General features: G+C 37.9%; 1 protein-coding gene across 1 annotated transcript; it reads right to left on the bottom strand.

The window, feature by feature from the left end:
- Positions 1-1,081: 1,081 nt before the first annotated feature.
- LOC139740179 (cytoplasmic tRNA 2-thiolation protein 1-like) lies at positions 1,082-23,467 on the bottom strand. The gene is made up of 11 exons (XM_071650766.1): positions 23,370-23,467; positions 9,773-9,896; positions 8,500-8,618; positions 7,937-7,993; positions 7,345-7,402; positions 6,678-6,797; positions 6,083-6,132; positions 5,024-5,213; positions 3,673-3,820; positions 3,038-3,089; positions 1,082-1,216 (listed from the first exon to the last, which is right to left on the bottom strand). Exons 1-11 carry the CDS (start codon positions 23,424-23,426, stop codon positions 1,082-1,084), a joined length of 1,110 nt encoding a protein of 369 aa, XP_071506867.1. The 5' UTR covers positions 23,427-23,467.
- Between the last annotated feature and the right edge of the window lie 1,797 nt (positions 23,468-25,264).

Here is a 25,264-nt window from a genome sequence, read left to right as displayed (position 1 = left end):
ATTTGTATATTAAATGCAATTGTTAGGCACATTGTAAATACATGCTACACAGTCTCATGAATTTCTTCATAATTCCCTGTAAATGTTTCCATGATTGAAAGGTTCACCAGGACTCGGTACTCACACACCTCCCAATTACAAATTTTAGACATCTTTCCTCTATATGCCTGTTTGATAGTGAGAAAACCCAATGTGAGAATAAGTCCAAAGTGATACCTGTTATATGTTCCTGATCTTCCACACCACACATTACCATGGAGACCTAATCTGAGCTGCCTCCCCCCCCCCCCTAAATCTGTGATATGTCTTCCTAGAAACAGATTACATCAGGAACTTACCATATCTGATCCAATCACAGCATAGCATAAAGTGGATGTGGCCACACTATCTAAATTTCAATCTAATCTTTCATGATGATTAACAGTTGAACAATTTTTCAACACACGTTCCTGAAATCACTTTTTTATCTATCCACATCATCAACATCAGATCTCTTGCTACACAAATACCACTAGACCAAGGTGCATTTCAGAAAGTCCACACATTGTGTGGACTCATCTTTCAGTTGATGACGTTTGTGCTTTCAGTGGTTGGAAGGAATTTTCTCGTCTTTGTCAATGGATAAAGCTGTGGATCCTTGATTCAGAGATGCAAACCATTACCTTTTTTCCCCTTTTTTGTAGTATTTTGTACTGTTTTTTTTTGCCAAAAATACTGCAGGTTTCATGGGAAATGCTATTTTTCCCATTCTGTATGTCTACACATCTATTGCAGGAAAGGTAAAAATACCAGTACTGTTTTTCCACCAAAAATACACCTGTTCAGGCCACAGAAAACTGCACTTGGTTTCTAGATTGACATTCCTGCAGAGACTGTCATACCATCTATGGTCTGCTCTCATAAACTCCTCTCGTAAAATCCTCTCAGGTTCTCATAAAGTCCATGGCATATCTTTCTCGATTGACAAAGAATATGATGGTTTGCTCCTTGTTCCCAGCACATCCCTTGAAGTGCAAATTTCCACAAAAGACTTAGACTGAGATTTCAAAACGTCCACACAGCATATTGCTACAATCCTTCATCAAAAGTCCACCACCTGCTGGACTTCTTTGACATCTGATGATGATGAGGTGGTGTGAGATGCTGACTTTGATGATGACACTGTTGATGAGGACCCCCCACACACAGATGAGCCACTTTTTCCTGCTGCATCAAGCTGTGTGAAGAATAAACAATACATCCTGAAAGACACTGGATTTGGATGATACAATGTACCTACTGAAATTAGGAGATGATCCTTATATTTTTCATTTGAAGAATGAAAGGAAACCCCATAACAAACAAGTCTTGAGAACCCAGCTATAGCTACCTTGTTACACCCAATTCTTTCTTACAATTGTATATCCACTACATATTGACAGAGGATTCAAATGGTAACGTGCCAGACTTCAGTGTATTTCGTGGGACTACACATCCTTATGCATTCCATCTGTTAGACTTTTTTATGCCTCCGCCACGAAGTGGTGCCGGAGGCATTATGTTTTCGGGTTGTCCGTCCGTCCGTCCGTACGTACGTACGTCCGTACGTACGTACGTCCGTACGTCTGTACGTCTGTACGTCCGTACGTACGTCCGTCCGCTTTCGTTTACGCGATAACTTGAGTAATATTGATTGGAATTTTACCAAACTTGGTCCAAGTATGAAGTATGATGGGGCAATTATTTGATTAGATTTTGGGTGAAATCGACTAAAGGTTAAAGGTCAAAGGTCAAGGTCAAATCATGAAATTGTATCCGTTTACGCGATAACTCAAGACTGGATGGAGCAAATTTCACCAAACTTTGTTGGAGGATGATGTATGATGGGACAATTACTTGATTAGTTTTTCAGTGAAATTGGACAGAGGTCAAAGGTCAAAGATCAAGGTCAAATCCTAAAATTTGTCTGTTTACGTGATAACTCAAAACTGGATGAAGCAGCTTTCACCAAACTCGGTCCAAGGATGATGTTTGATGGGACAATTAGTTGAGTAGATTTTAGTGACATTGGCAAGAGGTCAAAGGTCAAAAGGTCAAGGTCAAATGCTACAAATGTTGCAATTTCCCCCATATCTATGATGCAATGCCCGAAGGTATTTTCTTGAAACTTGGTGTGGACATGTACTACTGCGTAAAGATTCTCCAGAGAGAATCATGTCATGAATTCATGTCATAAGGTCAAAGGTCAAAAGGTCAAAGGTTAGGTGAAAATGTTGCAATATCACTTTTCTCGCAATATCACTTTTCTCGCAAATGGTTCAATGTATCTTCGTGGAACTTGGTACATATGCATGTACTGTCTGGCAGGGATTATCTAAGGAATTTAGGGGTCATGGGTCAATAGTCAGGGGTCAAAGGTCAAGGTCAACTCCTCAAAATTTTACTATTTCCCTCATATACAAGTATATGCAATGCTTGCATTATTAGTTTCAAAACTTAATGCATCTATGCATTACCTAATGGAGATTCTCCGGGAAATTTCCAGCCAGAAGGTCAAAGGTCAAAGGTTAAGGGTCAAAGGCCAGGTTTCAATGCCCCCCCCCCCCAAAAAAAAAAAAAAAAAAAATCTATTTTATACCGTCATCACACTCTTTCTTCATACCTTGGAAATTACTCAATGCATAAACTTCCCCAAAATTCCCCAAATATGTGTACCTGCACTCTTAGAAAATTATAGCAAACTCAGTTCAAGACATTTCTGACAAACTTGTCATTTCAATATTTTGCCAGTTATGTGAAACTGTCATGGATCACACATTGTGAAGACATTGTACTATACGCCTATTGGGAGAATCATGCATTATGGCGGAGGCATCAGTCGCCATAGCGACATTTCTAGTTTAATGTTGCAGTTTGTTACATCAATCGGAATTAGTAATCCCAAATCCCAATGAACCAAACAAGGGTTAAACAAACATACATTTGAAAAGGTCACATGGACACATCATTTAAGAAAGCATTGAATAGAAATTATCTCAGGAACAAATGCATTAATTACACATTGAAAACTCACTCTCTGTCTGGCCTTGTGAGGTTTTCCAATTCCAAGCCTGAAATGAAAGTAAAGAAACACACAGTGGTCATTACACCACAAGACACCATGACCGGTATTTTACCCTGGTGACATAATGATCATAAAGCAAGTCATCTCCATTGTAAGATCATCTGGTACTTTTATGTCAGTCCTACATTGGTACATAAGATGAGGTACCTTATCACTGGACCATATAAACTGCATGGACAATACTGAGTCTGCCAACATCATGTTCCTAAATAGTCCCAAAATCATTCTGCATTACCATATCTTTATATACTATATTGTTTGGTCATAACAAAAGAAAGCTGCCAATCCAAGGACTTTGTTATGATGGGAGTTGCTTGTACATGGTTTTCTGTGTAACCAGCACTCGTGTCAAATACTGTAAAAGTGGATATTTTTAATTCAGCGGAATCAAGACATCGACTACTTGAACGTACGGGCAGCAGAAATATTCGCATGCTGTTATTTTCGCAGTACACGACTGTAGTTTCTAGAAATGCGTGAAAATTTCAACACCGCGAAAATTTCCACTTTTACAGTACAGGATTAAGTAATCAGAGTAAGAGAACAAGCCAAGCGTGAGTCCCACTGACTTTGGTAGTCCCTTGTTGAGACCCTCCAGTAGAGTACAGGCCTTACAGACCAGCTGGCTGGAGATATAGTTACACCTGGAACAGGTCCCCTGGGTGGGCATCTTGACCTCCTTCCTCACAGACAGAGACTCGCCAGAGTGGATGATGTCTGTTGGAGGGGATGAATCAAGGGGGCAAACTTTCACTTCAGATGCTTGTAAGAGTGATTGCAGCAGTGATAATGTCAACATTTGAAATCAATTACAATTCAGATCTCATTTCCTATATCAAATAAAGTCTTTCAAATGCAATGATGAGATGTCAATATAATGCAAAATCTATGAAAGTGGAAAAGACAATTGACCAAGTGCATAAGCTCTGTTAGACTGTAAAAAAAAAAAAGAAAAAAAAAGAATGTGGTAATGGAAAAGAGACAATGACATCAGGTTAAGAAAATATTTGTAATGAAAATATCCAGCAACGGTGATTTATCCACATTACATCATATGATATGTTATGCTGTGCATTACAATCAGATAAATACACAAAAATTTAATCCATGGCCTTGAATCCTAGCTATTGGAGATGGATATTAAGCCTCTTTTACTGATAATCTTCATTTCTTCTACAAGCTGTATGTCATGTCTTAAAGGGTGTGTACAGTTCTGGTTGAGGCGAGGATTTAGCTTTTAACGTTTTGCGAGATATTCAGAAACCTCTCTATGAGATGTCAAAGAACATTCAATTCTAAGGGGTATCAAAAATTTATTTGATGAAAATCCGTTTTGAAATGGCTGAGATATCCAAAAACAAGGTGAAACAAAGAGAACCTAATAAAGTTGTGGCATGTCGCCTTTTATTATTATCACTTTTTTGGATATCTCAGCCATTTAAAAACCAATTTTCATCAAATAAACGTTGAATCCTTCTTAAAATTACATGCTCTTTCATATTTCATAAGAGATTTGTCATTATCTCACCTAGGAATGTTCAAAACATGAATCCCTCACCTCAACCAGTACTGTACAGTCCCTTTAAGATGGTCATAGCATAAAAACATTTAAATCCAAAACTGAAGATGTAACTTACATGTACATGTACTTTATTTTAGATAGTGAGAATGAAAACAGCCCTCCAGTGTTATTTCCTTTTCCTCAAGTTTTGAAGGCACCTCCACCGACCCATGGTTCCAAACTTGCATAAATATATCTCTCTTAAGAATTAAAACTGGATTATGATTTGAATGCAATTGAAAGAGAAATAGAGAAACGTAAGAAAATATCAGCAAAAGTACTATGCTACAAGGAAGGAAGTCAAAAATCAAAACAGATGTCAGGTGCCTTGAGTGAGGCATCTACAAGGGATTCCTCACCGATGATTGAGGTGGAACGGATCTTCTCCAAGTCCTTGAGGTAGGCCCTGGCGTAGCCACGGTAGGCATTCGGGGAGTAGATGCACTCCGTCGAGAAGTAGTCCAGCTTCTTAAAGTAGGCATACATGACAATCTCCTTCTCATAGGTGTACTTGAAGGGTTTACATCGGGGTAAAGCTCCTTCTGCTCCCTGGCAACATACAACGTTATAAAATGGGCTTTAGAATCTCTGCAATCTGATTGGTCAAATGTCATGCACTGATTTTTACTGATCCACACTGAGCTACGCGTCTGGTTAAATCCTAACTTTGGCCATGCATCCCGTAAAATCCGAATGCATGGCTCAAGTCTTGCATAGTTTAGTAGGTGTACCGGACGCATGATGGGAAAATGGTTGTATTTCATGAATTTACAGGCCCATTTTATAAGACAAATGATGCACAGGCCTATTTCATGGATCAGTGAGAATTGGATGCTCTCATTTAACTTTGCAACAGTCTAAAACCCACAAGCGCAGCGAGTGGGTTTAAACAGTTCCAAACTTAAACTTGTGTATCCAAATCTCAACGATCCACTCTGTCCTGTACATCTCTTGTATATCATTATTTAATGATACCATTGCAGGAATTGGGTGATGCATAGCATTAACCATAAGACTCACGACTGTGTAACACTGAATAATCTACCCTGGATAAAGAAGATATTATTATAAACTGTAATATTATGTTTCATTTTTAAGATTTATTTGCAATGTGAGATTTATGAAATCATCTCTTTATCAATGTTTCTGCAGAAGATATCATGGGACGTAAATTCATTGTAATATGCTGACACTTACATAAATACTGTAAGTTTGGCCTACTCATTTTAAAAGTATTTGCATCAAAAACATTATCAATCAGACTACTATTCCACTACAATTTAACAATTCATATTGACAGATAGCCAGATTCCTATTTTACTCAAGGGTCAGTAACCTTAACCTCTAACATGTCTATCACACTATAATCTCAAGGCTTGTAATTGGAAGCACAGAGTGAAAGGGTTAAGGCTACTCACTGTGATGATGTCTGTGCATCTCCGTAACCTTGCGATGTCTCCTCGTAAGACTGTGGGGAAAGAGATAGTTTGTGAGTACGGGGAAACTCGGTCATAATGACGTCAACAAGACCGTAGATTTTATGCTGTTATAACTAGCACAGGGCACTCCCATTACAGCAAAGACCTCGGGACCATTGGTGTTCTTTCGTTATATCAAAATTTTTTTATAACCGAAAATAAAGTATAGAAAGATATACAGGTGATAATTTGGGGACCTGAGTTTTTACTAAACTTTGTAAAGACAATTTTGTTATAATTGTAATTGTTATAATGGGAGCACACTGGACCTGATCATAGACATACATAAAGGAGACCATCTAATTCTTCATGTATAACTGTCTGAATTGGTTGTAGAATTTCAAAAAGCCTCTTCATAATACACAGGAAGCAAAAATAACAGTTAACTTCATGTCTATGATCAATACAAGAAGACACATATACAGACACACACATATTCTGTGAAAAGAAAAAATACAGGCATACACTCAATTTGATAATGACAAGAAAATAAATTCTGCAGCAGGCCTGATCAGTGGAAACAGAAAGAACTCACTATTCATGAGAACGGTCTCAGCGATGTCATCGGCGTTGTGACCAGTCACAATCTTGTCAGCCTTCACCAGCAGAGCGCCTCGGTCCAGGGCTTGGCGCCGGAAGACACCACAGAAGGTACCTTCGGTGGAGAACCAAGATATTCAGTAAGTTTGTCACTGCTTCATGGTGGAGCTGGAACTACCACTATCCCTCTTTTTCTCTGCCCCCCCCCCCCACGTCCTTTCTTGCATCTATTGCATAATTTCTTAGTTTGACCTTACACTGACTTATAATAAACCCATTCTAACTACCAGTAATTAGTCATAATATTTTTTTATGTTTTTAGGTTGTCACTACTATTATTTTTATGATGATAGTGATAATAATAGTATTCAAAATAATTTGTATTGTTATCATCATCATCACTATCACAATAATTATCATCATCAGTATTTCCTTTGCTTCGCAACCTATTTCTTTAAATCAACCGCATCTAAATTGAAATATCTACTACTTTCTGTTAAAATCAATTTGATCATTTTCCAACTGTTGTCTTTACAGGTTCCTTTCACCTTTTATCTTCTGGTTATTGTCAGGCCACAACTCTTCTCTTCCTCTCTATGTACTTTCTCTGTATTCAACATTCAACTGAAATATATTTTCTCATCTATACTGTTTTTACTTACAATTATTCTTGAGTCCAATTTGCTTGACTATTGCATCCATTGTCCAGCCATATAATTCCTTCATAAAAAAATGAATACAAAATCATAACTCATGAACACACAAAGTATGTATCATGTTGTATACTGACATATTGTGTCATTTGCATACAATACGATGATGACATAAACAAGAACATCAAGAAAATATGTCATGGGAGAAAAATCAAAACTATCTTGGTCTTGGTACATGATAAAAAGAAGCTTTATGGATAATTAACTCATTTTCATTTGACAAGTGTAAGATAAGATTATTCCCAACAAATAAGTACACTTGAATATATTGATCTTTAGAAAAGATATTAAGATCACTGATAACAAACATACATTGATACTGTCAAGTTGTTACAGATCAACTATAACTGTAATATGACAAAGATATCTCTTTCTACAGTCTTTGGAGTAGATAACATAATATGATGGGGGAATATGGAGACAACTCAAACTTGACTTGACAGCTCAAAGAAAGAGTAGAGAACAAAAAAAAAAGAAAGAAAGAAAGGATAAGGGGAGAGACAGAGAATACAATATACAAATATTACAGTATGCATTTTACCTCATATGAAACTATCTTGAGTGGCAAGTCATACTGTTGCTGATTCCGCTTGACAGTCTGTGTGAAAAGAAAAATACTTAATGCAGAATTGTGCAACAACCATCTGAACAATTTAATTTAAAATTTTGATCCCCCAAACAAACATCTTTTATTCATAACAAGCTTTTTACCTCAATGGTGATAAAAACTATTCCTGACTTCCATGTTCTTCAAATATTTCTTTTTGTTAATCTCCACTCATACCTAATTTCATGTCATATTTCATTGGAGTATATCCTCAGATGGTTTCATTCACTTTATATCGTCTAATACGAGAATAATTTTTGGTATGATGTTCGTTATATACAAAGAATCTTGATCCATTATTACTCACTCAGATTGTGCTCTTAGCTCCTGCATCATTTCATTTTAGTACTCAAAACTTGTCCCAACCCCAAAACTCATCACAAACCTGTAAAGTCTTTGAATGACTTCTTACTTATCAAATCCCACAATCCGATATCTTCCAACCCTACTAATAACCTGGAATTTAGTAATCAAACTGTTGGTACTTCTTTGCTTACCTCTAAAGAGTCATCCCGGTACCCTGTGATACCTTCATCAACCGAGAGAAGAACCAGCTTCAGCCCATAGTCATATCTCTCATTCAGCAGCTTCAGCGTGTATGCAAGAACCGTAGAATCTAAACTTGACAAAGGATCAAAATATGGATTTATGATTGGCAAAACACAGACACACACACGCATACACATACACACCAGTATTCCAGAAGATCAGAATACTGTAAACGCTGTTATTTTCGCGAATAAGGAGGTCACAGACTTTTTCGCGAGATGTTGTTTTCGCGAATTGACACCTACGCCAATTTAAATGTACTATTACTCTAGCGTCTGACGACATTTTCGCGTGTCGTTAAATTCGCGATCCAACTGTGATTCGTGAAATTCGCAAAAATAACAGCTTTAATATAGTAGCATTGAAAAATGTCACAGCATTTGACATAAAGAAGGAAAATCTCTTACCATTATTTAACTGGGTGTCCACTACATATCATTTCTAATAACTATCTTTGAATCTAGGACTTGTTTCATAAAAATGTTAACAATTCTTTTTTGTACAGCTGGATTAATTGTACTTACATTGTATGTAATCTAAATAGGTACCGGTACTGACAGTTATTTGATTGTTGCTTTGCTCTATTACAACAAAACACATTAAATTGAAGAAATGGGAATCCTCACTAAAATGAGATAAAAGTCTGGGTAAACATGATGAGTCAAATATTTCCATGTTTAGGCTAGCCTTTTGTCAAAGCCCTCTCGCTGTAATGGGCAAGCGAAGCGAGCCCAGCCGAGCGCGACAGCGCGAGGGCCTTTTGAGATCTGCTTCATGCATTATTATTCATGACCATGAATTCTACTGAATAGTCATATTTACGGGTTCAGGTCGACAAATGGAATGGCACATTCCCCACATCCTCAGCCTTGGTATCGTCTTGCTTGTTCGCATGCATCATTGACAACCCGTGGAGGTCTGTGGCATGCACTTGCTGTATTCAAATCGGGTTCGAGCAGACAGACACGCTGATTGGTCGACTTTTGCTCCCGAAATCGGGGAGCAAAAGTCGGTAATTCAAAGGGCTAACAAAAGGATGCAAAGCAGATCTCAAAAGGCCCTCGCGCAACCCCACTCAGCTGGACTCTCGTCACCATACAGCGAGAGGGCCTTGACAGACTATGTTTTATAGGCCTAATCTTCAGCATGAAATGAACTTAAGTGAGAAAGAACAGGTATCTAGGTTGGGTTGAGGACTGCCACTCCCTACAGACCGCCTACCTTTTCCTCCCGACGCACCGATCGCTACCGTTTCACCCCTGGTGAAGAGGTTACCGGTCACTATCGTGTGATGTATCTCAGCCTCAAAGGCTGAAAAGAAACACTCCTTGCACAAAGCATCTCCCTAGATTGAAGAGCAAGAAGAAAAATGAAATCATCAGATTTTACACAAGAGAAATTCCATGCTGCTGCATTCTACAATATTCATAAATATGATGATTGACTTCAATTCAGCAAACACTGTCTTATCAACTTCAGCATATGATGCAATATTTGGTAACCTGGGATACCAAATGAAAATTCGCCATTTCGATGATTTTTTTTTCTTAGCGCTGTACCCTGGGTTACCAAAAAATGTGTTAAAATAATTCTTAGTGTTATTATACACAAATATGTTTCCTTGTTTGTGATTATGCAGCAATTAATGCATGCAAATATCAACTTTTTTCTCATTTACAAGTACATGCTCTGTTGTACTCTTCGCTGTTTAAAAGTTGACATGAAAGAAATATCGTCATTGCCATACTCTATTTTGTCATACTCTAAATCTGGTTCATAAGCCCATTCAATTCCTCATTGACAACATCAGTAACTACCTATACAAGAAGTCAGGCGAATGATGCCAACATATCCCTCGTGGTTTGCCCCTAGGTGACTAGCGATAGTCAGCAAATGGTGTCAACCAGGCACATTGTGCCATATGATTGAATGAATGAATGAATGAATGGACTGCAGAAAGGATGACTAAATTCCATGAATGAAAAACCTTTCATATCTTTGACAGTTGGTGGCAGCAGCACAAAGGAATGCACACAGAGTAATGCACAAACTAAGAATGACCCGCCTTGTAAAAAACAAAAACATAACCGAATTTCCCCCCCCCCCAAAAAAAAAAAAAAAAAAAATTAAAAAAAAAAAAAATCTTTACCAGAAATGTATCTATAAATATATTTGTTTCGCACCATCTACAACTCTTTACATAATACCATGGGAGCTATCAAGCAGGAAGGGTGCTGCTCCACAAGGGAAGAGTTTTCTCCGCTTTCACCCAAAATGACAAACATAATCTCTCTGAAACAAAACCTCCACAACCTGTCATATATATGATATGTTTACACTGGCTAGACACACACAAAGCTCAGCTAAATGAATTACAGTGAAGGCTTGGGTCACCACAGACGGTTCCTCCATGAAAAAAAAAAAAAACTGCTTAAAGGCACGATATTGATTTGATTTGATTAGAGGACATCCCATCCTCTCCTTCTATTCTTCTTTCGCTGTAATTTATTTCTTCTTTTCTGCTTCCCAAATCTACTCTCACCCCTCTCTTCCGTCCACTCTCCTTCTCCTTCTCTCTCTCTCCCTTCCCTTTGTGAAATTCTCTTTCTAACTCTCTGTATTCTTTTATGCACTATCTGTTCTATCAGCAAGATAAAGGCATTTTCATTAATATTGTACTATTCTCCCTTTCAAACAAACATATTAGCCCTCACCTACAATGTATCCTAGCACTTTTAATGTCTCTACATAACAACCTGCCTCAAATTCTTTAATTCACCCTCCCTCCCTCTCCCCTATCTCTCTCCTCTTATCCTTTCTACAATACATTCTTCAAGTTCTCTCCTATCTAACATCTCCATTCTAAATTTTCATAGTTTTCATCTTGTTTTTCAAGCTCCTTCTCTTCTTATTCTTTACATGCCTTCTTTCCCTTCATTTAAATGCCAATTCCTGTTTTCTTTTCCTTCATAAATCTTTTTGCTCCAATTCTTTTCATTGGCACCTTTTTCTCATTCAATCTCTCCCCCACCCTCATCATTTATACTTCTCTCTCCATCTCTCCCTCTCCATCTCTTTCCAATCTCCCCCCTGCCTTATGTCTGTGTGTATGTTTGTATGTGTGTATGTGTGTAAGTTTATATCCATCTCTTCTCCCCCTCTCTCGCTTCTCCTAATTGGTGGTAATGATTTTTGACCCTCTGGCAACCACTAACATGTTTTTGTGCCATCCACTCTTCTCTCACTTTTTTTCCCCCTAACATCAAAAAAGTAGCTTCTGCTAGTCAATTAACCCATACATCATCCTACAGACTACAGTGGCCACTGGATTTGGAAAAGAAGTTTCTGGTTGAATAGTCAAACCCTCCCCCTGAGTAAGCAAGATGGTATGAGGAATAAAAATCAAGAAGCAATATATAGGAACTTTTGATTGGACTTTGTCTATGTTGCAGTGCATTCGAAGTAGTCTACGGAAACCGTCTATGGAATGACCGACCTTTCTTTCTCACACATCTGTTATGATTTGACAAACATTCTAACTGTCGAGTGTGTCCTCTCAATGACTGAAAAACAAGTTTTTCCTGTGCATGAAACTGTCACAAATTTTGCCAGAAGCCAGGATTGGCAAAAGTGAAATACTGTACATATGCAAATTTGTTTGTCTACACAATGAAGTGCTAGTGATGATTCGCAAAAGTTTCCTGCCGTAAAGAAAGCCATTGGCTCAATATGCAAAACTTTCACGCCGCAAATGTTTCTGGTTTTATAGCTCTTTTACATCCCTGCAATCTGTCCAATGAATATAAAGAAAAAAAAAGACAGGCATTAACTTTCCCCATTATGATGTAAGCTTGCTGTTTTGCATACCAGTTACTTTTTTTTTAATTGCCAATAATTCATTACTGTCATATAAACAAAATAATAAAACAAGCAAAGAAAACAGAAAACTGTACAAGGTCTTTAATTTCAATTGAGTCAGATGGATTGCTGATGTATTGGGTAGAATGTTACAGACATGTAGTATAACTGGAAAAAAAAATTGCACAACCACAGAAACAAAAACGAACAAAATCACAGGCACAATCACTATATTTCTGTAAGGGGAGCATCAGTAAGTGTTTCCACTTACCCTGTACTACAGGAGAAGTATGAAAATGTCAAGTTCATGAACATGTGAGATCTGTGTGTTTCTCACTATAAATGATTATTTTGCCACAGAATTTCTACAACAAATTCATCCAAATCTATTCCTGAATAGTCTCAATGTAACTTCATTGCAAAACCAGCTCATAAGATGATTTCATAACTTCCAAATGATTCAAATTACATGGCACACTTTCATCAATTTAATATTTCGGGAACTTTTCCCCAATCAATACATCATTAGATGAAAAGGGTGTGAATGTGTAACTAGAAACACAAGTTTGATCTGCACTGGCTAGGGTGCTCAATACTCTTGACAATGGAAATACTTTTTAATTGAGGACCAGAACACAACCTTCCTTCACCCCATCCCACCCCACTCCCATCCTTATCCCGATCTCTAATACCCCCTTCATTTGAGCTCCATCTTCTGCTTATTCATTTTAGTGCCAGACATGATATGTAGTCATACCAAACCAAGACCACCCCTCCTTCCAATCTCTGAAGCCATCCACACCCCCATCAGCCCCCCCCCCCCCAAAAAAAAAAGAAATAAAAAAAATGAGAGAAAAAAATAATAATTGCTGTAAAAAGCTCACACCAGCCTCCCACAGTCTGGTGGCTGGATTTCGACAATGGCAGTTTGGGAGCCGTGACAGGTAGCAAGACGTATCCCCGTCTGACCCTAGGGGTACATTAGGATCTCACACCCGGTCAGGATACGCTTGGGTGTCGGAGGGACGGTGGCAGGGATTTAGGGATACTTCTCACTAGTACAAAACTTCACAACGTATCATGACTGACTTCTTCCCTGATTAACAGATCTCATGAACATTTGCGCATACAATGTACAACAGTGTACTTGAAATCTTAATACAAAGTCCATCAGTGTGAAAATATATGTTTCCATCCTTTCTAATCATAATCTTATCATTTTTGCTTTCACTTAAAGTTGGTTTTACAACACCAATCATAAAGTATATCAGTTAACATTTATAATTCAATATCAAAATATATAATATATACCTGTATACATATGTTTCAATTTACTGTTAACTTTGCCTTGATATTACATATATAGCATTTCACTAGTCCTCACTGTTATTACTGAATACTAGGAAAAGGAGGAGATATGATTTTCTAGCTTATCTTCATTTTTTTTTTTTTTTTTGGTGAGCGTGTATAGCTTCTTGTAAAAAGCTGCAACGGGATTACGTTCAAGGTTTAAGGTGTGTGTGTGTGTATACAGTGTATATTTTTTTTCTTGTCTGAATACCTACCCTGTAATAGTTATAATGAGATGAAGGGGCATAATGAAGAGCATAATCATGATTCACTTCATTCAAATTTGTGATCCACATCCACTAATGAAAGTTTTGGCTGAACAACATGATTATAAAATTACTCTTAAAACAACTGTTTTGCCAAGCTTTCATATCAGAGAAGTTGTCTCAAATAATTGTCATGAAAGGACCTAAATTTGACTGATTACTTGAAATACAGACAATTTTGTGTAAATTGAAACAGAAATTTGTGATATTCTCATGCAGTCAGGATATCATCGTGAACTTTGCCAGCAGTGTGAACTTTCCCTTCCCTGCTATTAAGATGGCACAAACCGTACAGTAAACAATCACACACAATCATATGCTGACACATGACAACTTCAGGCATCCAACACCATGCGGGCAACATTTCCCTCAATTGGAATCAAAATGCAAATGGATGAGGCAATGAGATGACAGCCTCAAAGGGAGAGGAAAAAAATCTTCCCCCTCTTCCCCCTCCTCCTCCGTCTCCTCCTCCTCCTCATCCTGGTCCTCTATTCTTTTCTCTCCCTCTCTCTCTTCATCATCATATGTCTCCCCACCTTCCCTCCTTCTCTTCTTCCGAGCCCGCTAACAACTGACGAATTGTGATTTAAGTCCCAACGAATTTGGCCCGGGTAATTATTTGCTCAGGGCAGTGGGCGAGTCCATGCGTGGACGGTGTGTATACACACGCACCAGCTGTCACAGTATTTTGGGGCGCACTGTTTCGAGTAGCGGTGCACTGGGCGGGGCATGTGCCGGTGTTTACGGGCGGAAGGCACACCGCATGGTCCGGCAGCATGCACCCCTCGTTTGATCCACTGAAACAGGCTGCTGCCTCCACTGGTAGGATGCTATCCAGAGACTTTACAAGAGGGAGAGGAGACGGGAGGAGGAAAATTCACTTTCTTTCCATTCCTCTTATCCATCACTTGTCATAAACTACTTAATCACTCAAGCATCAAGATTTCTCCACTCAAGAATCACAGCCCTAGTTTCCTGCTTCAATTCAACTTCTTCCTCATCTCCTCAAAATATTTTCATGCTTTTCATTTTGCATTTTTCTCAATGTCTTGCGACATCTCAGAAACTCGGTTCCATTTTCAAGTTGACATTGAACAACAGACACAGAAAATACATTATTGTAATGAGTACAACAGTGAGAGCTTCATTAAAAGTGTGTAAAACATTAAAAGTGTCAGAATTCTGAGAGTTTCAAAAGTTTTCACCAAGCAGTAATATCTGAATTAATGCAAATCACTTGTAAATAAAATATGCAAATTAGACAACATGATGATGTCATTTCTTTTTCCAGTCTCCATGAGGGCAATTCCGCGGTTAGTAACGTTACATTTGAACAAATTTAGATATTTGTTTTTACTACTAAATTACCATTTATTCATTTCAAGTCAAATTTTTGTCAAAAACATGTTCATCATTCCCAGGTTTATGATACAGAAAAGAATGAATACAATCCTATACTATAATACTCGAAGTTGTTGTTGTTGTCGCGGCCTTATGTATTTCCTGTTTTATTTCGGCGTTGCTGGTTTCTCTATCTCCTCCCGAGCCGTCGGCTCCGGGCAGTTGCGACCGGTGCCGTCGGCCGCAGGAGAGTATCCTACATCGAATGGCGCGGGTTTCGTCCCCTCTCCGCCTCCGTGTCGACGTCGAGGACGAAAAAGAAAAATTAATTAGCTACATGCATAATGCATTTTTGTGCGTGACGAAAGAGCCGAGCGTTTCAATATTCACGGAACCTGCGCTGGCCTCCTGCTTTCTCGATCTTCCATCTTTTAGCTTGCAGAGACACTGGGGGATACTAAAGATGATGGTGCAGCGAAATCTCTGACATCTTCCGGCGGAAGCGCACGCACACACACAATGTACCTCGCAGAACTCTATACACACTCTACACTGTGTGTATATAGTTCTGTGATGTACCTTTGCCTCCGCCTGTTACGTGTACTGAATGTATTGACGATGGTTACTACGAGTACACGAATCTGTGTGTGCGTGATATGGACTACAAGGGCATTTACGTACAGTTCGCCATTATTGGCGTCCCCAAATGAAAACAACGAACGTTGGTTACGTAATTGTATTTTGCACAACTGCAGAATACTATATGCAGCTCAGGTACGTCATTTAGTTTGCTCGCCGTTTGCTCTCAAGTCCGGTGTCATTGTACGCAGACTGTTTAGGACGCGGCTAAATATATTTGCCGATCGTACCCTTACATATCAGATTACACGCGCAGCTGTGTCCATTCGTTTACTGCAGAGCTGCTGTAATCATACATATTCATAAGATGAGCGGACGTAGAGGAAAACCTCGCTTTGCCGACCGCCTATTTTTAAAATTGCAAGTGGAAATAGAATGTGTGGTTCTATGGTCTATCAAACCAAGTTTTGGTGACAAAAAAAAGAGGGAGCAAATGAAGACGAATGCAGTGATGTATATATTCTTCTTTCTTCCATAACATGGGAAAAATATTAAAGAAAAAAAATACGAGGTCGTGAGAACCTACTCACACGGGTGCCTATTAAACCTGATGACTATGATCTCCCCCTCCCCAAATAATAACAATGATGATAATAATAATAATAATAATAATAATAATAATAATAAGGATAATTATAATAATGATATAATAATAACAATAATAGGAGCAATAATTGTAGCCCTAATATTAATTATGATAATGTACAATCTGAAGCAGATGTAGTTCTATATTAATATGATATATCAAGCCAACTTTTGGTGATTAAAAACAAAAAGGAGGGAGCAAAATTATGAAGATATATCTTATTTTTTTCTCATAACGTGGGGAAAAGAAACATGAAAAAAAACCCCACAAAACAAACCAAGGCCTTGAGACCAGCCGTGGATTCCCGCGGGTGCCCGCGTGGATGCAAGAGCAGGGGGTAATCAAAGTCATAGTGTTAATATCTTCCCGTTTCGACGGGAACAACCTGTGGGCAGAACTTTCGGGGAATCTCATTTGCGTTTTTGGTAATTTTTCCCTGAATGTTTTTGTTTTTTGCCCTGCGGAGGTGGAAATGTGTGTGTGCGTGAGGGGGGGGGGGGGAGAGGGGTGAGGGGCAACAAGACAACTGTTGGACTTCAACGGGTGCAAATAACCCCTCGAAACTCAAGTTCTATAATAAAAGCAAGTAGTGGCGGGAATGATCCCTACCAATGGACCGGATCGCCTGGCATATACTACAAAAATGTATTATAAAATTTCTGGGAAGGGTGGTCATTTAGAAGACAGCACAATTAACGAAAGAATGAGAAGACTTTTCTTTTTATTTCTTGAATAAAAATGTGCAAAATCGTATTATGAGAAAAAAAAATTAAACCCCTCAGACCCGTGGATTTCCACGGGTGCTGCTAGTCCAAGAAATAATAGCATTGCTATGGCAACTTAAAGGGCTGGTTAGTAACGTTACGAAAAAAGGACATGACAAAAAAATCAATGTCTTGTAACAAAAAGTGTGCAAAAATTCAAGTCACTTCAAACAAAGTGTTGCATTAATTTCAATTACTGCATCATGACAAATGTTCACACAATGTTTTTTAGCAGTTCGACCAATAATTTCTTAGCTAGACCCCCAAAAGCATGGTTAGTAACGTTACGGTTAGTAACGTTACATTTGTCCGGAGTAATTCCGCAGGTCATTTCACCCTTTTGTAATTGACAAAATGTCACATGACTTCTGGAGTATTTAAATGTATTTATCTTTTACCCTTTAGCAAAACTTTGAGGAAAAAATACCAAAGGAACCCACTGTAATTTGCATTTAAGTGAATTTCAGCATCCCCAGTCCCACATGTACATTTTAAATGATGGTTTTAGATCTCGCGAAATCAATCAATACGAAAGATAAAATCTACTGAATTTGAAAGACCTTAATGATTGGTGAACATCCATGGCATTAGTTGATACCTAGATTAAAGAGTAAGATAAAGAGGCACATTTCTTTTATCCATGTCATGTCCACCTAACTGCGGAATTGCCCATGAACACAAATCTTGACTAAACCTCATTTTTAAAAATGAATAATGGTATTATAACAATAACAACTTCAGCATTTATAATGCGTCACTGATCTAGTAACTAAATTTGTATTCTGATGCTCAAAGGGACATACATGTAGTTAAGGCGAGACAGTTACAAATTATGCGTCAATGCAAGAATGAAAAGGACTCTACATTTTGTAGATAGAAATAACTAGACATGTGACAAATATTCAACCAAAACAAGAGGAGAACCTGTATGACTAGAGATTCTTTTTATGTGTGTTTCTATAGATTCTGCTGACAATCGGATCTTCGCTGGAAGAGTATTCCAGAGAGATGGGGCTTCAGAAGAATAAAAGCTTTTTCCTCCTCAAGTAAAGATAATTCTTTGGACTGTTCAATGTTTGGTAATAGCAAGCTAGTGTAGAAGAGCAGAGATTTCTGTCAAGAGCATGTTCTGAGACAAGATTTTGCATGTATTGCAGAGCCCAAAATGCATTGCTTTCCATGTGTGGAGCAAAACTTTAAACTGTATTCTTTTAGAAACTGGTAGCCAGTGAAGACTTTTGAGAGCTGGGGTAAATTGGGAAAAGAGAGATGTTACACTGAAGACCTGAGCAACAAAATTTTGAGCAATGCATATAGCAGTTTGGCAAGTTGGTATTAGATGAAGCCTTGAATGCCAATGTGTAATTTCCATAACCAATAGGAGATAGTAACACACAAAAAGATAAAAAAGGTCTGCAAATCTTAGTAATAATGATTTTCTGACACTGTGAATATTATGTGACTGAAGAAAGAAAAATTGAAACAATATCAAGAGCATCCAATTATTGTAAACTTGTGATGCTAGATAAAAGATGCCGCTGAAGTCAGGCTGCTTGACTGTGTATTTTTTTTCAAAGGTCAATATTCCTTCAATGAAAAATTTTGTTTTCGGTAGCCCTTCCTCACAAAGGTATTTGCACACATTTCCAGCCCTTTGAACTTGGTAACTTAGAAGAATAAGTGGTGCATTGGTACAGACTTCTGCACAGAAGAGTATTTTAGACTTAGTGCACTACTTCATTATTCATACATTTTCAAGACTGTACTCTTTACTTGCCCATCGAGATGTTTGCATTCATACAACAAGTCTAGAAAAATTTGACAGAATTCTATCAAACATTCAATGAAAGTGTGATTGATCACTGGGTCTTGAAGAAATCTCATGAAAGTCCAGGGTCAAAGGTCAAAGGTCAAGTGGAACTGTGAATTTCTAACTTTCAAAACTATAACTTAAATTATTCAACCAATTTTAACAAACTTTGTGTGCTCTAAAAATACACAAGCAACTCATTCACCCAAGTTAGCAAACATGAGAGGACAAAGATTTGTTACAAGTGTAAAAAGTAATTTGTTAAATTTATAAAAACACTAAATAGAAACTGATACTAAAAAGTTGTCAATGACCACTTTTAAAGTAAGGTCTTTGTGGCATATGTGCAGATTACAATGTTGATATATATAAATATACATATATATACATGTATATATATATATATATATATATATATATATATATAGAAGTCAGTTAATGATGTCAGATATTTCTTGATTCCTTCAGTTTGTAACTTGTTTTTATTAATTTGACACGCAATCCAACAAAATATTATGAGATTTTTTTTTCATTTGTCTCTTCTATCAATATAAGTACCACAATGATTATAACTACATTTTTTTGTGATAGGATTATGATGTGATATAGTATCAAAATTGAAAATGACAAATAAAAGTGAGCAGTCTAACTAATTCCATTTTGTAGATCTGAATGCAGCATCATTCTTTATCTTTTTGGGTTGCCATGGTGATATGGACTTCTGAAGTTTAAGTCAACAATGTTAGCACATATTCTTTACATAGAAATCAATAGAATATCTCATCATTTCCATTCGCATCATTTATATGCACTAACACAGGGCTCGACACTAACGGTGGCCCGGGGCCACCAAAAACACACGTCGACCCACCAAAATTTCAGAAATGAAGAATTTGGTGGCCTGATCGGGCCACCACAAAGGTCGGATGTTTGCCTTTGGGCCACCAAAAATAAAAGTTTGTGTGGAGCCCTGACTAACACCTCTTTTCACTCCAATCTTCCAAAATTTCATCAATATGTGGTAACAGGCATAGAAGAAAAACATGTATCCTTCTCTTAATTTAAACCTATCACATTGATGGATGCGTGTAGAAATCACATATTAACAGTTCAGACGGTACTCACTCTCTGCTTCTTGTGTACGTGCATTATCTGCTGAAATTACGTGTAGCAAATCAGTGCAATGAATTTTATTGAAATTCAGGTGGCATCTAAAGCACTCCTAAACTGTGGGACAAGTGTAGCAATTTCCCCTCCGTAGGTTTTTGTTTGTTTGTTTTTTTAAATCTTACTGTCACTCTCGGTCTGAGTGACAAGAAAGGGAGAAAGAGAGAAATATAGCAAAAACTCATGTCTGTTTAGGACAAGTCCACACACATCGTATGCAAGTGGATTGAGTGAATGCGGCCCAATACCAGTAGAAGTAACTAGAACATAACATGAAAGTTCAAGATAATTGGACAATCTGTCCAAAAGTTATGAACTTTTAAAAATTTCTGTGCACTCACTGCTGGATGAGAAGACTAATAAAGTTTATGATGTCACATGCATAGAATAATCAGAACAATAAAAAGAAAATTTCACAAAATTCAATTTCTTAGAAAAAGCACACAATCAATTGACTTGTCACTGACATTCATATTTTTGTGTATCATTTCCCCTGCCTTCTGAAAGAGTCCTTGTTAACCCATTGAGGATGGGTTGATTTTGCTACAACACGCATTTCCAAACAGACATTTGCCCGAGTATACTCGGAACTCGTCCTCAACCTGAAAATACACTGAATTTTCTTTTCTTTATATTGTTCTACGTATGTGACATCACAAGCTGTACCATGTCTTCTCATCAAGCAAGGACTTTAAAAATTCTTTAAAGAGATAATCCAACTTTCCTCAAACTATCACTGAGCTCTATGTGTTAATATATTGCTGCATTCTCTTAATTCACATATCATATATGAAGATGAACTTGTCCTTTAAAATTCACTGAGGGTAAATTGCTGCATTTACTCAACAGTTCAGGTTGTTAGAGAAACCAGCATACCTTGACACAAGTCATCATAACTGCTGCTAAGAAATTTAAGCAAGACTTGCATGGATGTTTAATAGGCATATTGACATCTTTAATCATACATGGATTAGTGAGTGAATAATAAACTGATACAGTATCTGTTGCTTCTACAGCATTCGGCAGTATCACTTGAAATAATTTTATTTCATTTTCACTAGCCGTTTCTTGTTGGATCATAATTGCATCGGAGTAGAGAAGCTGAAAGTGAAATATATGTCAAAATACCATTGTCCATAGGAAAACATCAATTAGGCATTTTGAGGTAAAAACTGTGCATAAATTCAAACCTGATATCTACTAAACCCTTGGATTGCATTGGTTATGAAAAAAAAAACTGTTGCTTTTTAACATAAAGACTAGTTTGCTGGTGGACAGAAAAATCCATTGGTCTGGAAGAGTTTTTTAAATCATTTTTTTAGTTTTACGGCCCTCCTCATAGGATTCTGTGAAGTCAGATGTAGACTCCACAGAACATATCCCCGACGACCAGATACAGACCGATCTTTTAGTCAAGTTACATGTTACAATTGGCTATTACTTTCAACACTTGGTAGACTTATCTGGGCATGTCTGCATGGCTAAGTGATGCACTTCTATAAGTAAATTTATATTTTACCCTAACTGCGACCAGCCCAAATGCAAAGCATTCCTGCTGCAGGGATAATTGGATTTCAGGTCTTAGGCGGGGTAGTATCGTGTCTAAATTCCAATACTAAAAATTGCTTCAATTTGAATATAATACACATGTAGTCCAATTACTGATAACAGGACACGTTTGGTTCCTCGAATAGTCCATTTCTGTCCAAATTGATGACTTTAAATGACTCCGTCAAGAGGAATCTGTGAGAATGACAACTGTTCTGTAGAATAGATTTGAAACCTGTGCACATGCGCTAGCCAGTAGCAGTGTAGCCTTTTGACCAGGCACTCTTGCTGCGCGACATTGTGTGACACTCAATCGCTCTCTGCTGGGCGCGTTTCACTCTAACCCCTTTGCTCGCCACTAAACAGCAAAAGGGCCTTGTCCAAAGGCTAACAACATAGCGACTTTCATGCATATCAACGATGCACGATGTGCCACACAAAGGATGTTTCGAAAAAACAAAGGTATGAAAGAGGGTATGGAGATGAACTTGTAGAAAATCGTCTTTTCAAGACCATGGGATCAATCCGGAAATGAGCACAACGGGTATGAATAAGATACGGAACGTACCTCTATGTATAGTTTAAAAGTAAGCCGTTTGCTGGTAAAATATGGCACTTTTAGAGGTGCTTTATTTTGTGTTTCTTCTTTCATCACACAGAGACACCACTCTGTTGACCCAGGGTGCTCCCACAGTATAACCAAAGGAGCGCCCACAGGGTTCAATCAATTTCAATTCAATTTCAATTTATTTTCACAAACCATTCACATGTAATTTATTACAACCCGGTGGGGACACAAACATTGTTTTGTATACATGTAATTACAAAAATTCAACCAAGTTGATGTGTAAATGTGTACATGTAATGTTGTGTGGGACCTTGAAAAAGTACAGCTTGTAATAATCAAGGTCCCTCTCGAGCTCTCCCCCCCCCCCCCCCCCCCCCCCCCGAAAAAAAAAAAAATAACATGCAGATAAGTGAAAATGACATAAATTTACAATGTATTGCACAATAAATAAAGGGCTGAGGTGAGAAACAAAAACAAGAGGGAGGGGGTTAATTTTACCTGTAATAATTATGGTTCATGTGCAAGTGCAAATGGTGACTCGGCGATTGGTGTGCGCTTCGCTTTCTTTGATCATTGTTGATGCATACCATCATGTGGATCATTACAGCCACAGATAACAGGCGAGTTTTATTGTCGCATTTATAGTCGTAGGCTAATTATACAGGTGTTGCGCATACCAGAATGGTCGTCTAACTGTCTACTGATCTGGCATCTATCTAGAATAGTGACGTGACTAGTGCAGTGTGACCATGCCACCAGGCAGGAAAAGGAAGGCAAATAATGCTGTGCTATCCAACACCAAAAACGATACATGGGACTATCACAACAAAACAGTAGGCACAACTCTTCGCAAAATATACAGTTCATACGAAAACACTGCTCTGCTTGTGAATCCTGGTCAGAACAAGATATACTTACGGTTTTGGGCCTTTTCAAAATTGCAGATCCCCCGCACAATTTACATGGAACAGGCATGATGACAATCTGTGGATACCACAATGCAGAAATCACGTCAAACAGCTCAGCATATTTGCATTAATTGTACACAACGTGTGATGTCGTGGTGTCGCAATCAGAAAGATTAACCTTTTACAAGGCGTTTGTAATTTGTGCGTTGTTTGGTACAGGTCACTGATCAGGTATACTGTACCGCCTGAAAGTTTACATTCGTTTCAATTCAGTTTCAATTTCAGTTTACTTAAAACCAAATGAATAAATACAAACATGAATATACATTGAAGATACATGGAAAATATTTGCCATACAATCTCGTTGGATGGCAAAGGATATTTTGAGAAGTCCATTCACAATGGGCCCCACTCGTGCTTCTTGGGGACTCCTATATCTCAATTTGCTTCGTGTTCATTCTAAACTGTGACTATAATGGTTTTCAATAAATTGAACTGAATTGAATTGAATTATTTTTGAATGGGGGGGGGGGGGGGGGGAGGGCGGGAGCCCGTCTCACCGCTCGCATGGTGGTAACCTATATGGCTTGATCTTTAATGTATCGATTGGTCCAGACTTTTTACTTCTAGTTGTCACGTCTCTTTCCTCCTATTTCTGTTCCCCTTTCTCCCTTTTTTCCCCTTCTTTTCTCATTTCCCGCACATGTAGTTTTAAGCTATTTACCTTTTTTTTTTCCTTTTCCTTTTCCCTGTGAGGTGCCCATATAGTATGAGCACAGTCTTTTAAGTGGGTACCTCCACTTTTTCTTGTTGCACAGAATGTATATGTTTGTATGAAAAATGCCTCACTTCAATATACTGACATGTAAGATGTTACTCCTTGCTACCTATATGCATCATTTTAGAATGCATATCAACTGTTTATACTTTTTGTACATTCTGTTGAAGGAAGTGAAAATAAAACCTTTGAATTGAATTGAATGGAAATTTACCGTCCCCTCCCCCCCCCCCCCCCCCATGCCCGCATTTTCCGAAAAAGCAAAAAGTAAAAAAAAAAAAACGGTAAACGAAATATTCAGAGAAATGAGAATACAAAATGGTATACGTGTAATGTTCCCCAATTTTTTTTTAAATGGGGGAATCCCCCCCCCCCCTGTCCGATCGAATCCCCTGTCGCCTAGTGTAAGGCTGCAGCAGTTCATGGTGTTTTAGCAGTCGAACGATATGAAGAATATAAGTCACCAAAAATAATTCCACACATTTTCATACATTTATTATACAGTACGTGATGGCGGATCGGGGAGGGGGGCACCTGGCGCGCGCCCCCTCTTTTTATTAAATTTTGTTGTTAAAACAAAAGAAATAAAAGATAAAATGAGATGAAACCGGGAAGTATACTATAGCACAAGAAATATTTTTTGTTTGTTTGTTTATTTGTTTGCTTTTATTTCTGCATTCAATCAGATGCAATTTGAATGCAAACTTCAAAAAGTACAAAGACAAAGAATAACAAGTGCAGTGAAATAAATCGATAACAGTACATAAATAGATAGACATAGGTGATTGCATTGAGCAATGTAGACACACAGAAACATAAAATAAAATATACAGTATTTTTCAGTAAACAACAGAGATAATTGAATGCAGGAGACCACCATCATAAGCGATTAAGCTTGAAATGGATGGAGGCCTCATAAAATGACTATCCAACGACATAACTCTCTTGGAGGAAGGTGATCAGGTGAGTGCAGTGCAGTTGCAGGTGAGAGTGCAAGATGCAGTTGAAGGAAGAAAATAGAGATTGACAATAAGATGACAATCTATACTATAAATATTTGTTAGCTCAATTGGTTTGGAGAATATGATTGTATCAAATATCGTTTAAGTGAAGTTTTCAAAGAATAA

Source organism: Diadema antillarum, unplaced genomic scaffold, assembly GCF_040938485.1.
Source record: "Diadema antillarum isolate AM-2024a unplaced genomic scaffold, OU_Dant_1.0 seq00000839_RagTag, whole genome shotgun sequence".
NCBI lineage: Eukaryota > Metazoa > Echinodermata > Echinoidea > Diadematoida > Diadematidae > Diadema > Diadema antillarum.
The sequence above is the reverse complement of the archived record's forward strand: the minus strand, read 5'-3'. Positions and strand labels throughout refer to the sequence as shown.

What these genes read in the sequence shown, in the direction of transcription:
- LOC139740179 (XM_071650766.1), bottom strand. Translation starts at nt 23,426, where the DNA reads ATGCCTGTTCCATGTAAATTGTGCGGGGGATCTGCAATTTTGAAAAGG. An exon ending in ACCGGGATGACTCTTTAGAG is followed by an intron (nt 7,994 to 8,499) that starts GTAAGCAAAGAA and finishes CTTTTCACACAG; the next exon opens with ACTGTCAAGCGGAATCAGCA. An exon ending in TCAAGATAGTTTCATATGAG is followed by an intron (nt 7,403 to 7,936) that starts GTAAAATGCATA and finishes TTTTTTATGAAG; the next exon opens with GAATTATATGGCTGGACAAT.